The sequence below is a fragment of the Pezoporus wallicus genome, unplaced genomic scaffold, assembly GCF_028554395.1.
Source record: "Pezoporus wallicus isolate ANWC-B61680 ecotype Strahan unplaced genomic scaffold, APGP_CSIRO_Pwel_v1 contig_6580, whole genome shotgun sequence".
NCBI classification, from domain to species: domain Eukaryota; kingdom Metazoa; phylum Chordata; class Aves; order Psittaciformes; family Psittacidae; genus Pezoporus; species Pezoporus wallicus.
In genome coordinates this window covers 1,702,313-1,715,621 of record NW_026635844.1, presented here as the reverse complement: position 1 = coordinate 1,715,621, position 13,309 = coordinate 1,702,313, and the positions used below count along the sequence as shown (strand labels likewise).

Genomic DNA, 13,309 nt, shown 5'->3' with positions numbered 1-13,309 from the left:
ATCTCCTGTGCAGGTTCCTTGACCTTACTCCGTTTTATGGCAAAACCGGCTTTCAGCAGGATTTGGATTATTTTCCTCCCTTTCTCAAAGACTTCTTCCGCTGTATCGCCTCACACAATAATGTCATCAATGTATTGCAGGTGTTCTGGAGCTTGCCCCTGTTCCAGTGCAGTCTGGATCAGTCCGTGGCAAATGGTAGGGCTGTGTTTCCACCCCTGGGGCAGTCGGTTCCAAGTGAACTGGACACCCCTCCAAGTAAAAGCAAACTGTGGCCTGCACTCTGCTGCCAAAGGAATTGAGAAAAATGCATTGGCAATATCAATCGTGGCATACCACTTGGCTGCCTTTGACTCTAGTTCATACTGAAGTTCTAGCATGTCCGGTACGGCAGCACTCAATGGTGGTGCGACTTCATTCAGGCCACGATAGTCTACTGTTAGTCTCCATTCTCCGTTAGACTTTCGCACTGGCCATATGGGGCTATTAAAGGGCAAGCGGGTCCTGCTGATCACTCCCTGACTCTCCAGTCTACGGATCAGCTGATGGATGGGAATCAGGGAGTCTCGGTTGGTGCGATATTGCCGCCGGTGCACTGTTGTGGTCGCAATTGGCACTTGTTGTTCTTCAACTTTCAGCAACCCCACAGCAGAGGGATCTTCTGAGAGACCAGGCAAGGTGGACAGCTGCTCAATTTCCTCAGTCTCCAAAGCAGCAATACCAAAAGCCCACCGGTACCCTTTTGGGTCTTTGAAGTACCCTCTCTTGAGGTAGTCTATGCCGAGGATGCATGGAACCTCTGGACCAGTCACAATAGGGTGCTTTTGCCATTCCCTCCCAGTCAGGCTGATTTCAGCCTCCAGCACAGTCAACTCTTGGGATCCTCCTGTTACTCCAGAAATATAGATGGGTTCCACCCCTTGACAGCTTGATGGCATCAGGGTACACTGTGCACCGGTATCTACTAGAGCCTTATACTTCTGTGGGACTGATGTGCCAGGCCATCTGATCCACACAGTCCAGTAAATCCGATTGTCCCCTACCTCCACCTGGCTGGAGGCAGGGCCCCTCTAATGGTCGTCACAGTATTGGACACTTAAGTCGTGTTGAAAGGGATTATTCTTCATTATCACAGGAGCTGGAGTAAAATCAGCTTGTCCACTCCGTCTGGGAAACTGATCACCAGAGACTGAAGCCGTAGCTCTCATGGGACGATCAGTCTTGGCCCTTGCTCCCCTCTTCAGTTCACTCACCTGTTCCTCCAAAGCTGAAGTAGGTTTTCCATCCCACTTTGTCATGTCTTCTCCGTGATCCAGCAGGTAAAACCATAGGGTACCCCGTGGCGTATACCTCCTGTATCTCCTCTCTTGAACAATAGGACGCCTTTTATTAATAGCTGAGACGTGTGTTGGTACACGTGAGGAGCTGGATAAATCAGATAGATCGTCCCTCAATTGTTCGAGGTCCTGGGACAGTTTTTTCACAGCTGAGATGATGGAAGGGGTGAGATTGTCTTCGAACTCTCGGAGTTTATGAACCGTTTCATCCACTGTTAGTGGTACTATGTCATTCCAGGTTACTGTTGCTAATGAATGGGCATATGATGACGGTGCATTCCGTGTAAGTTTTCGCCACATGGGTCGTGTACATTCAACTTCATCTGGATCTATAGGTGTATCCCCGTTATTCGGCTTGATGTGATAGAGCATCTCTACGATGGCCGATTCCCTCAGAGACTGGATGCCTTTGTCTATAGTAGTCCACTTGGCCGAACGACTCGTAACATCGTCCTTGTACGGAAACCTTTCTTTCACAGCTGCCAAGAGCCGCCTCCAGAGGCTGAGGGACTTTTTCTCTCTTGCAATTGCTTTGTCAATTCCCCCTTCTCTAGCAAGTGATCCCAGCTGCTTGGCTTCTGTACCTTCTAGTTCGTGACCATCGGCCCCATTGTCCCAGCATCGGAGTAACCAGGTGATGATGTGCTCCCCTGGTTGACGGGTAAAATCTTTTCGCATATTCCGCAGCTCGGTTGAGGCCTGAGGTCGAGAAGTTACCTCTTCTTCTTCTTCTTCGTCATGTGATGATGACTCCTGATCAGATTCTGGACCGGGTGGTGAATTCATTGGTTCTTCATCTCACTTCACCCTTTTTGCCTCCTTTTTGCTTGTTCTCTTGAGTACAGGGGCAACCGATATTGGTACGAATTGGTCCTCTGGTTTGGCTGCAGTGATTATCACTGTGGTTTGAGTAGCGACTGTACTTGTTGCTGGGGGTGGTGTAGCTGTTGTGTTTGGAGCTGGGGTAACCACGCTGTCTGTTGCAGTTGAAGTTTGAGCAGCTGCTGTACTTGCCGCTGGGGTAGCTGTGCTGTTCATTGCAGCCAAAGTTTGAGTAGCGACTGTCGCTTTGCCCTCAGATCCGCTGACATTCTTTTCCTTTTGAAGGTGCTGGATAGTGTTGAACAAGGCCCTGTAAGCATAGGCCAAGTCCCAGCACGTTGCCATGATTTGTCCCTCTCTGGTATGGCCAGAATGACCACACACCTCATTTAAGTGTTTTACTAATTCTTCTGGATTTTGCAGTTGTTTGGTAGTGAAATTCCAAAGGCCTGGAGGGGCCCACTGACCTAGATACTTGCCCATACTATCCCACACACCCTGCCACTCATGGCTGTCCAGCCTCAGGGAAAATCTCTCGGTCCTCCTACATCGTCGTTTGACCCCAGACAAGACCCAAACCTGACTCTGCTTAACTCTTGAAATCAGTAGTGGGCAAAACACACTCTGTATGCGTGCTAGCATGGTGATTCCCATCACCATCAGCAAACAAGTCTCAACAGCATTAAAAGGCCATTCAAAAAATTCAAAACTCTCAAATGTAAATGGTCTGGGGGGAGGACTGGGAGGGTAGAAGGATGTCTCCTTCACAGGTTGAGCACCTGCGGAGGAGAAAAAAGATGTGTAATTGCTAAGCACCTCCATCATATACCTCCCAAAGTATAAAGGTGGTGACCACACTGGGAACATAAACCAGATCAGTTTCATGATCAATGATTCTATTGTATTACAAGTCATTACCATAAAGTACAATGGGATAAAAACCTTAGCCCAAGCCCCACACTTGAAAAACACTAATACAGCAAATACCGGATGGAAGTAAGATACAATATACTGAAACTGTGAGATCAAGAGGAACAACCTTGAGAGACAATAAATCAGCATTGTGACGAGTGACTGTCAATCCAGTCAGATCTGTTCTTATCTCAACCCCTCGTGCCCCACGTTGGGCGCCAAAAAGAACTGTCGTGGTTTAAACCCAGTCAGGTAACTTGTTCACTCACTCCCAGTGAGTGGTGCCGAGCTGACAACAATCGAGGTCTGTGTCCGTCTTCCCCCCCCCTGCACCGGGGCTCTCCCCTTCCCCGCTCCCGGAGGAACAGGGAGGAGGATCGAGAGAGTGCAACTCCTACGGGTTGAGACAAGAAAAGTCCAGCAACAAATCACCACCGCTACTATCAGCTAAAACAATGATAAGGGAAAATAACAAGGGAAGAGAATACGATACCACCGGCCAAGAAAGCGAGTTCCACCTGGAAGCCCCTGTCCTTCCGGGTAACTCCCAGTTACCCCCCCACCCCGGGCAAGACGTGCTGTGGTATGGAATACCTCCCCGGCTAGCCCGGGTCAGGCGCCCCGTCTCTGCTTCCTCACAGCTTCCCCTCCTCCCTGGCAGAGCATGAGCCTCACAGAGTCCTTGGTCAGGGTAAACATCACTTAGCAACAACCGAAAACATCGGCTTCACCAACACTGTTCTCAAGCTGGAAGTCAAAACACAGCACTGCACCAGTTAACACAAAGGAAAAACATGACTGCTACTGCTGAACCCAGGACAGTAGGACACATTGATTTGATTTTGTGTGTTCTATGTGACTACAAAAAGAATGCTGGTTATTTCACCACCCCATTTCCTTACAGTTACCCCAGCACACAGACAGTCAGTATGGTCACATCTCTAGCTTTCCTTGTCACTCTTTTTATATGACTTGTGTCACATTTCTCTTTCCCTTTATCTACCAAAGGAAGTGTTGATACTGATGCCTTTGTTTTCTGCTGGAAAAAATAAAAGCTTTTTTTCTTGTCTTAATCTGTATCTTCTGGCATAATATTGAAATGGAAATCAACAGAGCCATAACGTGTTGCTTAAATGATTCATATGAGAGTATTACTTCAATCTACTTCATAGACATTTCCAAAATATACTTTTAAGCATAGGAAAATGTTAGGTTTGTAGCATTTTTTTAGCTGCACCACAAAACTTACGGATTTGTTTTTCCTTTTTGGAACAGGGAGTGTGTTACAGGTCTAGATTTTTTTCTTAAAATGCTGACTAGATTTTGGTGTCAAACAGACTGTATTATTAAGATCTCTTCCCCTGAAGTGGTGTTAGTTGTCTGCAGCAGAGATGTCCTTAAATCTCTTAGATCCCTTGAATTGCTGGCACAAAGTCATTCTAGTGTGTGCTGTATAAGCTGTAGGAGGGCAGCAAAGCCATTGATTTTTTTTGGGTTGGTTTAGCTGATTAATTGTTAGGAGTATTAATAGCTCTGAGGGAGAATGCTGGTATTCATGGTGGTATAAAAGATAGATGGTTACTGGTCGTAATCTTCAGGGTCTCATTCTGGGAGAAGTTAATGACTTAGACTGAAACTTCGTAATGTGTTTTGTAAGAAGATAGCACAAATGATGTTACTGATTCTCATCTTCCAGCTGTAAATTGCTAGTATGACTTAAACAGATTTACCCCTGCCTTTGGTAATGCCTAGTTACCAGGATCAGGTTCACTGTCTTTTTGTTTTGTAGTATATTTTAGCAAACTGTGTAAAATGATATGATGAGGAAATAGCAGTGATTTTAGGTACTCTGTAAGTTTGAAAGTGCTGTCATTTTGTTTGCATGCTGAGGTGAAACTAGGTTCTAGCCCTTCATATGGTGGAAGTGTTGGATGTACAAAAGGTGGGATATCTTTTTCCTTTATTACTGGTGTGCAGCTTTACTGGTGTGCATTACTCACTATGGTGGGCTGACCCTGCCTGGGTGCCTGGTGCCCACCAGAGCTACACTGTCTCTGCTCTCCTCAGCTGGACACAGAGAAGACAGAATGAAAGTCTTGAGCATTGAAATAAGAACAGGGAGAGATTATGCACCAATTATCATCGTGGGCAAAACAGGCTTGACTTGGGAAAATTAGTTTTAATTTGTTACTGATTAATCAGAGTAGGATACTGAGAAATAAACCCAAAATATAGAATCATAGAATCATAGAATGGTTTGGGTTGGAAGGGACCTTAGAGCTCATCCAGTTCCAGCCCCCTGCCAGGGACAGGGACACCTTCCAGAAGACAAGGCTGCTCCAAGCCCTTTCCAACCTGGCCTTGAACACAGCTAGGGATGGGGCAGCCACAGCTTCTTTGGGCAACCTGTGCCAGGGCCTCACTACCTTCACAGGGAAGTTCAAAACTAGTGCACTTCAGAGAAAATGTTTGGATGAGCTTTCATTTTGCATTGCTCTTGAAATCTCCTAACATTCACCTCTAATTTTGTCATTGTGGCATGTCTGAAACTATCAAGACTCCTTGCAAGAGTCTTGCAGGAGGCACCTATCACCTTCTTTTAAACGACTAATGCCTCACTCACCACATCTTTTATTTCCATTTTCTTTTTTCAATGCACTGACTGCAAGATTGACAATAGTGAATTTCCACCCCACCTCTGCAATGTTTAGTATCTAGTCCAGCTAGAAACAAGGAAGATGTTGCATACTGGCTGAAACCTTGGCCTCATCCTCAGCCCCAGCATTCATCAGGGTATTGTGAAAGAGGAAACTTGTGTTCCGAAATAGATAATAAACACCAAAATTTCCTTTGCCTTTCTTACCCTTCTACAAGAGCTTGCAGACACAAAAAAAACATGATGTCTCCCAAAATTTATAACCTCCTCCCTGATTCTTCCTCATGGCATCCCCTCTCCCTTTCCTCCCGAGGTGCAACACAAGCTCCACATTAAAGTTCTTTGCTTTTACTGGTGCGTGTCCCTGCCTGTTGTCAGGGAGGTTGGAACTAGATAAGCTTTAAGGTCTCTTTCAATCCCAAGCAGTCTATGATTCTATGAATTTTATTGCTGTAGAAGGGGTGAGCATGTCACTATATAGTTTGGCCAGCATAGTATGTGTTGCAGCAAAAATTAATGTGCTCAAAGTGGTAACTCTGGAATAACAAGAATCAAACATAGGTTAAAATAACTTTATTTTGTGCTTCCTTCATGAGTTAGATTTATTATTACCTTAAAAAGCAAAGAGGCATAGTCGGAAGAGAAACAAGAGTTTCTTCTTGAATTGATATAGCTGTTAGTACACACGTGGTCTCTGACTGTTTCTGTCATGCTTCTTTTCTTGCAGAGGACCCATAATCAGATAATAAAATATTAATAACACTGGTCATAAAAGATTTAGTTCTTAGAATGAGAATGTGTAACCGTGGTGCTCAGTGTGTATAATACATTAATGTATTATATACATAATACAGGAGCATAATAGCTCCTGTATGCACTGTGAATGTATAATAGATATAGTTGTTCTAGTCTTAAATTTAAATGTGATGTTCCAAGCATGCTCTGTAATTAGTGGCTACTTACAGAGAGATGTGTTAGAAAATATTTTGCAAAAATTTATACATACTAAGAAATATGATTTCTCTCTTTTGTCATTTGGTATAGAAATGTGGTTACTATTTATGCAGGCCAAAGAGTTCCTTGTATTCTGGGACGCAGTCATACTTCCTTTAAAAAAAAAAAAAAAAATTAAGATAGAGTTTATATAAATAACTACTCTAAGAATCTTATCTTTGCCCTGGCATACATGCAAACTAAAAATGAAGGCCTACAGCTTCATTTAATATCTTTAATGATTCTCCCCACGCTCCCTGGTTTCCCCCATAACTGGAAAAAGCTTTCACATCTTGCGAAGTACTGCATTAGCTGACAAAATTCTTAACTTTTTTAGCTTTATTCAGTGCTGAGGTTAATACTGTTGAATAAATACAGAGTTTGGGGGTACCGGTAGTGACCATTCCAATTAGTACTGCAAGGTCAAGCTCTGTTTTATCTTACTTATCCTACTCTAGTGGGCCTGGAAAGTATGTGAATGTAATTAAAGTGGAGGTTGCCATAATAAATACAGGTATCAAAGAATTATTTTTCAACCACCTTTTTTAAATAATAAATTTAACCACTGAAATGTCAACCAGTTTGTTTTTGTTTTGGGATATTTTTTTTTTTAAGAAAAGAGAATCCTGAGGAATTGTGATACTGATGACAGGAGCAGGTTCCTTGGTGTTGTATTAGCTCTGAGGTGGGGGAATGGGATACCATTCACCGTCCTCAGTTCAACAGGATGGTGGTACCAATGAAAAATACACCTTACATGAAACTTGTAGTAACATTAGCTATTGCATTTTTATTTTTTCTCCTCTAGAGAACAAATTTGGTTGGAACGAGTAATGCAGATTTTCCCTCAGGGGATCCCGGAATGTACCAATTGGACATTACTCTAAGGAGAGGACAGAATCTAGCAGCACGGGACCGTGGAGGTAAGTGTGCTGGTAAATGCTTCCTTAATGTTTGAGAAGTCATATGTCCATTGGGCAAATTTATATGAGGATATTAAAGTTACAATTAAGATTGTGAGTATTTTCATTAAGCTCTGCTTAAAGCTATGTATTTTAAATGACAATGGGCAAGAATGTTAGCTTCTATGAAGGTGTTTCAGAAGGATTATAATAAGTTTTATCTGAGTCAAAAATACATTTAATGATTTTTAAGAACAACTGGGGATGAACTAGTTTTTAAATGCTCAGCTTCCTTATCGCAGAAATAGTGAGGATAAGATGCTGAAAATATATATAGGAGTTTGGTATGCTTGTTACTCTGGAATTCATGTGAAATTAAGTAGATAAGTGGACCAACAATCACACTTTGTAAAAAACATTTACAGGATGTTTATTTTAAAGGTATTTTAAGGGTATTTATTATTTTTATTTAAAGTTATTTGCTTGTTAGGTAGGCCTCACTTTTTGTCTGTATCTGAATAAATATGCCTAAGATTGAAAAGAGACTACTGGAGTTTTAGTTTTATTTTATGCAGAGAGAGGATAGCTTTCATTAAAATGGAAACTGGATTTCATTCTAATTTTCAGCAACTACAGATCAGAGTTGCCCCATGTAAAATGTGGACTGGGTAAAATACTTCCAATTTTCCTTTCCTTTCTTGCTGCCACTATTTTGCTCTCTGCAGCAGTGCAGTGGTTTCTCTTCCCGTTGTATATTTTCTGCTCACCAAAAGGTAGCCAGATCTTATTCAGGGTCCTAGCTGCTCTGACTCATTGCTGATGGTGATGGGGAATAGCTTCCTTTTGCCATGTGGAAAAGCATGGAGGAATGAGCAGAGAGGAGTAGCTGGAAATGGGGTTGCACATTTAGCCTAAAGTGCGTCTAATAATTTAGCATCTAATGTGCTACAACAGCTTTGTTCATCCGAGCAAGGCCCTGTAAGCCCAAGTCCACTGCACAACAGGCTCAATCGGTTGGTTTGGTTCCTTCTGCTCTCTGGTTGAGCCAGTGGTGCTCCCTGTGGGGTCCTTACAAGCCTGAGCTGTGTTGTCCAACAAAACAGCTTATATCAGGTCTACATGGAGCATTTTTCTTCTCATGTGTCTTTCTGTCATGCCATGCATTTTTACAGTCCTCACATGGTGGTGGTACTTGACTGTCCTCTTGAGAACTTCAGAGGAAAAAGCTTCTCCCATTTGCATAGGAAGCTGAAGGAAAGTCAGTCCATCATTTGCATCCTGCTGATCATAGAATCATAGAATGCCATGGATTGAAAGGGACCTTAAAGCTCATCCAGTTCCAATCCCCTGCCATGAGCAGGAACTCCTTCCACTAGACCAGATTGTTCCAAGCCCTTTCCAACCTGGCCTTGAACATTGCCAGGGATGGGGCAGCCACAGCTTCTCTGGGTAACCTGTGCCAGGGCCTCAGCACCCTCACAGGGAAAAATTTCTTCCTAAGATCTCATCTGAATCTCCCCTCTGTCAGGTTAAAGCCATTTCCCCTTGTTCTGTCCCTACAGGCCCTGCAGTGTTTAGGTTATCAAACAGGGCAAAATGATGGACAGTATAGTCACTTCTTATAGTTATGAAAATCAGTTTGACTTGGAATATTAACTTATCTTCCTATCAGGAGTAAGAAATGAGCTGTTTTTCAGTCAGAATACTGTATCTTGACTTCTAATGGTGCTTGCCTTCTGTATTGATTTGTAGCTGGTTTACCATAGTCATATTCTTGGTAGCTGTCACTATAATAAGAAATTGGAGTCTTGCCAAAAGGAGAGGTTAATGGTCCTATTTTATATAGAATCATAGAATCACAGAATGGTTTGGGTTGGAAAGGACCTTAAGATCATCTAGTTCCAACCCCCTGCCATGGGCAGGGACACCTCACACTAGACCATATCGCCCCCATCTCTGTCCAACCTGTCCTTGAATACTGCCAGGGATGGAGCATTTATCACTTCTTTGGGCAACCTGTTGCAGTGCCTCACCACCCTCACAGGGAAGAACTTCCTTAAATCTAACCTAAACTTTCCCTGTTGAAGTTTAAATCCCTTAGTTACCCCTTGTCCTATCACATCAGTCCCTAATGAAGAGTCCCTCTCCAGCATCCCTATAGCCCCCCTTCAGATACTGGAAGGCTGCTATGAGGTCTCCATGCAGCCTTCTCTTCTTCAGGCTGACGAGCCCCATTTTTCTCAGACTGTCTTCATACAGGAGGTGCTCCAGTCTCCGGATCATCCTTGTGGCCTTCTCTGGATTTGCTCCAACAGCTCCATCCCCTTCTTATGTTGAGGACACCAGAACTGCACATAGTACTCTAAGTGGGCTCTCATGAGAGCAGAGGAGCAGGATCACCTCCCTCGACCGGCTGGTCACTTTGCTGGGGATGCAGCCCAGCACATGGAGCGTTTCTGTGCTGCGAGCACACACTGAAGCTGGGTCATGTTCATCTTCTTATTGGCCATCACCCCCAAGTCCTCTGCAGGGCTGCTCTGAATCACTTCTCTGCTCTGAAATATTCCTTTTCTGATTGCTGTCATTGATACTCTTATCTTACAGAGTTTGATGAAGAAATGTTGCTGTGTAAGTTAAGCTATAAAGCTAAAAGAAATAGCAAAATGATGGAAAATGAACCTTCTGTCTAAGAGAGTACAAGTCTGTCACTAGGAGTGGTGTGTCACCTTCGGTGAAGTCTGGTGACTGCAAAAATTAGGAGCTGATTATCTTCTGTCTAAAAAAGATTTCAGCACTGACTGTGTTCAGAATTTGACTTCAACCCGGGAAAACCAAACCATTGTGTTTCTATATAATGGCCCTTACTGGACTGTACAGAGGGTCAGATTTATGCAAAGGACTTGCTGTGTTTTTCCTCAAATGATACAAAGCTTCTGGTATGCTTATATTTTTATTTATTTGTTGCCATGTCCCAAACAGGAAATTGAATCATGGGCACAATTCAGCCCCCAGTGATCTTGATCTAAATATGCAGATATGTGCAAGACAGATATTGGCTGATGAGGAAGTGTGAGGAGCTTCATTTCATCTGCAGAAGAGCCCCACTTTTCATAGGAGTAGCACAGTATGAAGGCTTTGGTGTGAGTTATGTGGCATGAAGTTGAGAAGCAAGGAAGAGGTGGTTTTACATGAGAGCAATCCTTTGTAGGTGAGAAGAAATTCCTGTTGGACGTCAAAATTTTCCTACTAGTCCAGTAAGAATGGCAGGAGATACTTCCAGGGTGCAAGGTGAAGTTTCCCATTGTGTTATTATTCCAGTCCCTTAGGGCTTTTCAAAGTGGGAATCACGCTAATTGCCTGCTGATTAACCCATACACTTTATCCAAAGCACACGTGGCTTGGCTTTGTAACTTGCTCAAGTTCTTTCTTGTAAATTTCATAGTCTAGAGGTATCATTTGGAACTTTTTTCTCCCAAATTATAAAACTGTAGTTGTGATTGCATTTTTATTAGTTCCAAAAAGTATAAAAAATAATCAAAATTTGTTTGAAGACCCTAGAAATAACATTAGGGATGAGGATGTTTTTTTTTTCTGTACCTTCTAATCTTTGGGGTTTTATTTTTACCATCACTTAGATGTGGCTATTTCTGGTGTAAGAACAATAAAGAAAATAAGATGTTTCTTCTTTTTCTCTTCTGTGATAAATGCACCATGGTATTGGTTATTCAGCGCATATGTTTATGTAATAATGAATCTGAAATGATTTGCCTTTTAGTTTAATTTGTATGATACTTATTCTTTAAGCATCATAAGAATGTGTTTATCATTCACTTTAATTTCACAGGACAATGTATTGCATAGGTAATTTTTTTTTTCCTTTGCTAGACATGTGGAAGAAGTTGCTAACATTGCAGATTACAGTATGTGCTTGTTTACCACTGTTATTTGTGGGGACTAAGCTTTCATTCCTTTTTAATAGCTTTTGTTCTCAAAGAAGATACAAATATTCATAAAAGGGGAAAAAGCATGTGGGTAACCTGGATACATCTCTGGACTGTTGTATGAATGTAGGTGATCACTGGGTCTTCCCAAGTTGTAAACATCTTACTGAATCTTTGAATTGCCATCTGCCTCTAGCTATGAAGTGACGAACATAAAGCAAGAGGACCCTGACAGTGTTATGATAAGGTAGAAAAAGAGAGTTTAGTAGGCTGTCAAGTCACCTATAGAGCCTCTCACTGCTACTGGCAAATGCAGATACCTCTGTCATCAGTCGAGTGATGTTGCTAAGCAGTGGGAATTTATGCCAAGAGTAAAAACCTGTTGGTGTTGTAGGTGGACACCAATTTCACTCTTAAGAGAGAAGTAGCAGTTTATTTGTTTATGTAAAATAGCAATTTGATAGAGTTTGATAGTAAATGTGACAATGGTTTATCAAGGTTCAGTGGTGAGGTACACATGAATATTTACTGCATTTACAAAACTGTCAGAGACACTCCTGTTGAGTCACAAGGTTCAGAAAGTACCCGCTCATGTTCTAAACATCTTCTCAGAGTGGAGTCTAGGTACAGCTAGATCCGCACTTAGTCCCAGGCTTGGTCCATGGTTTATGTCTAAAGGGTTTTATGTGCACAGTCAATCCTTTCAATCACTTAGCTAAGACTTCAGAGTTTAACATGCTGTTAATCACTTACTAGGGTCTCATGCAGCAGGGAATCTCTCAGCCTCAAGGAGTAGCATTGAGAGCTGTCACTAGTCAAAGGGAAACCCTGAACTGCAGCCTGCTGTCACGCAGGAGAGCCCCATGGGCTCTGGGCTGTCTACCAGCTGTGGAGTGAGATAGTTGATTCATAGTCATATTTGCATACTGACTACAGAAACTTGTCTTGAGTTGAACCTTGACCAGCGCTGTGGTTGGGGTGTGCATGTTGGTCAGCTTAGGTGTTGTTATTTATCTCCCCTGAATCTACGTTGAGCTGTATACAGCCGTCATGGCCAGACACATCCATTACCACCGCCATTGATGACTATCACTTGAGCAGAGTTATGGGAAATAAAGGCCAGGTTGGCAGGGGGAGCATACCACCACAGTTGGCCAGTGGTCTCTGCTACTCCGGTATCCAGGATCCCCGTGAAGCCATTTATTGTTAATGCAGGTAAATTGATAGAGCATTGGTAGCAGCAGCTTGGCTTGGGACTTCCAGGCCATCATCCTGGAGAAACCTGGTTTGTAAGGCAATCAAATACCTCTTACCTTTTCAGTAAAAGAGAATAGAAAGTCCAGCTTAAACAATTTCAGGAAGATTATCATTTAAGTCATGAGGTTTTAGGGACAAAACAAACAATGTTTCCTTTGATTAAGGGATGCAAGTCTCTTTATATCAAAGTATATTAACTAGAATAATAAATTGAGCTACCAGGAAAACGTTTCTATGTCATGCTTGAATCCTGTTTAAATAAACTTGACTTCACCCATGCCAAAAATTAAATATAAATATTTTCTTGAAATTAGGCCGATCATTGCACATTTACGTTTTGCTTGTTCTGTCCTATGCCAGTATGTTTGGTTGGTGTTTTTTTTTTCTTTATTTTTATTTCACAAGCAAAATTAGTATTTGCTTAAATGAGTATTTAATAAACTGGGTAAAGATACTTACGATGGGCTACATTGAACTACAGTATGGCAGCTG

The 13,309-nt window shown here is 42.5% G+C and overlaps 1 protein-coding gene across 1 annotated transcript in view; it reads left to right on the top strand.

Annotated features, from left to right (window-relative positions):
* MCTP1 (multiple C2 and transmembrane domain containing 1) overlaps nucleotides 1-13,309 on the top strand; it is a 258,485-nt gene that overhangs the window by 86,939 nt on the left and 158,237 nt on the right. The window contains exon 2 of the mRNA XM_057398378.1: nucleotides 7,526-7,640. Coding sequence (XP_057254361.1) covers nucleotides 7,526-7,640 — 115 coding nt within the window. The remainder of the gene's footprint in view (nucleotides 1-7,525; nucleotides 7,641-13,309) is intronic.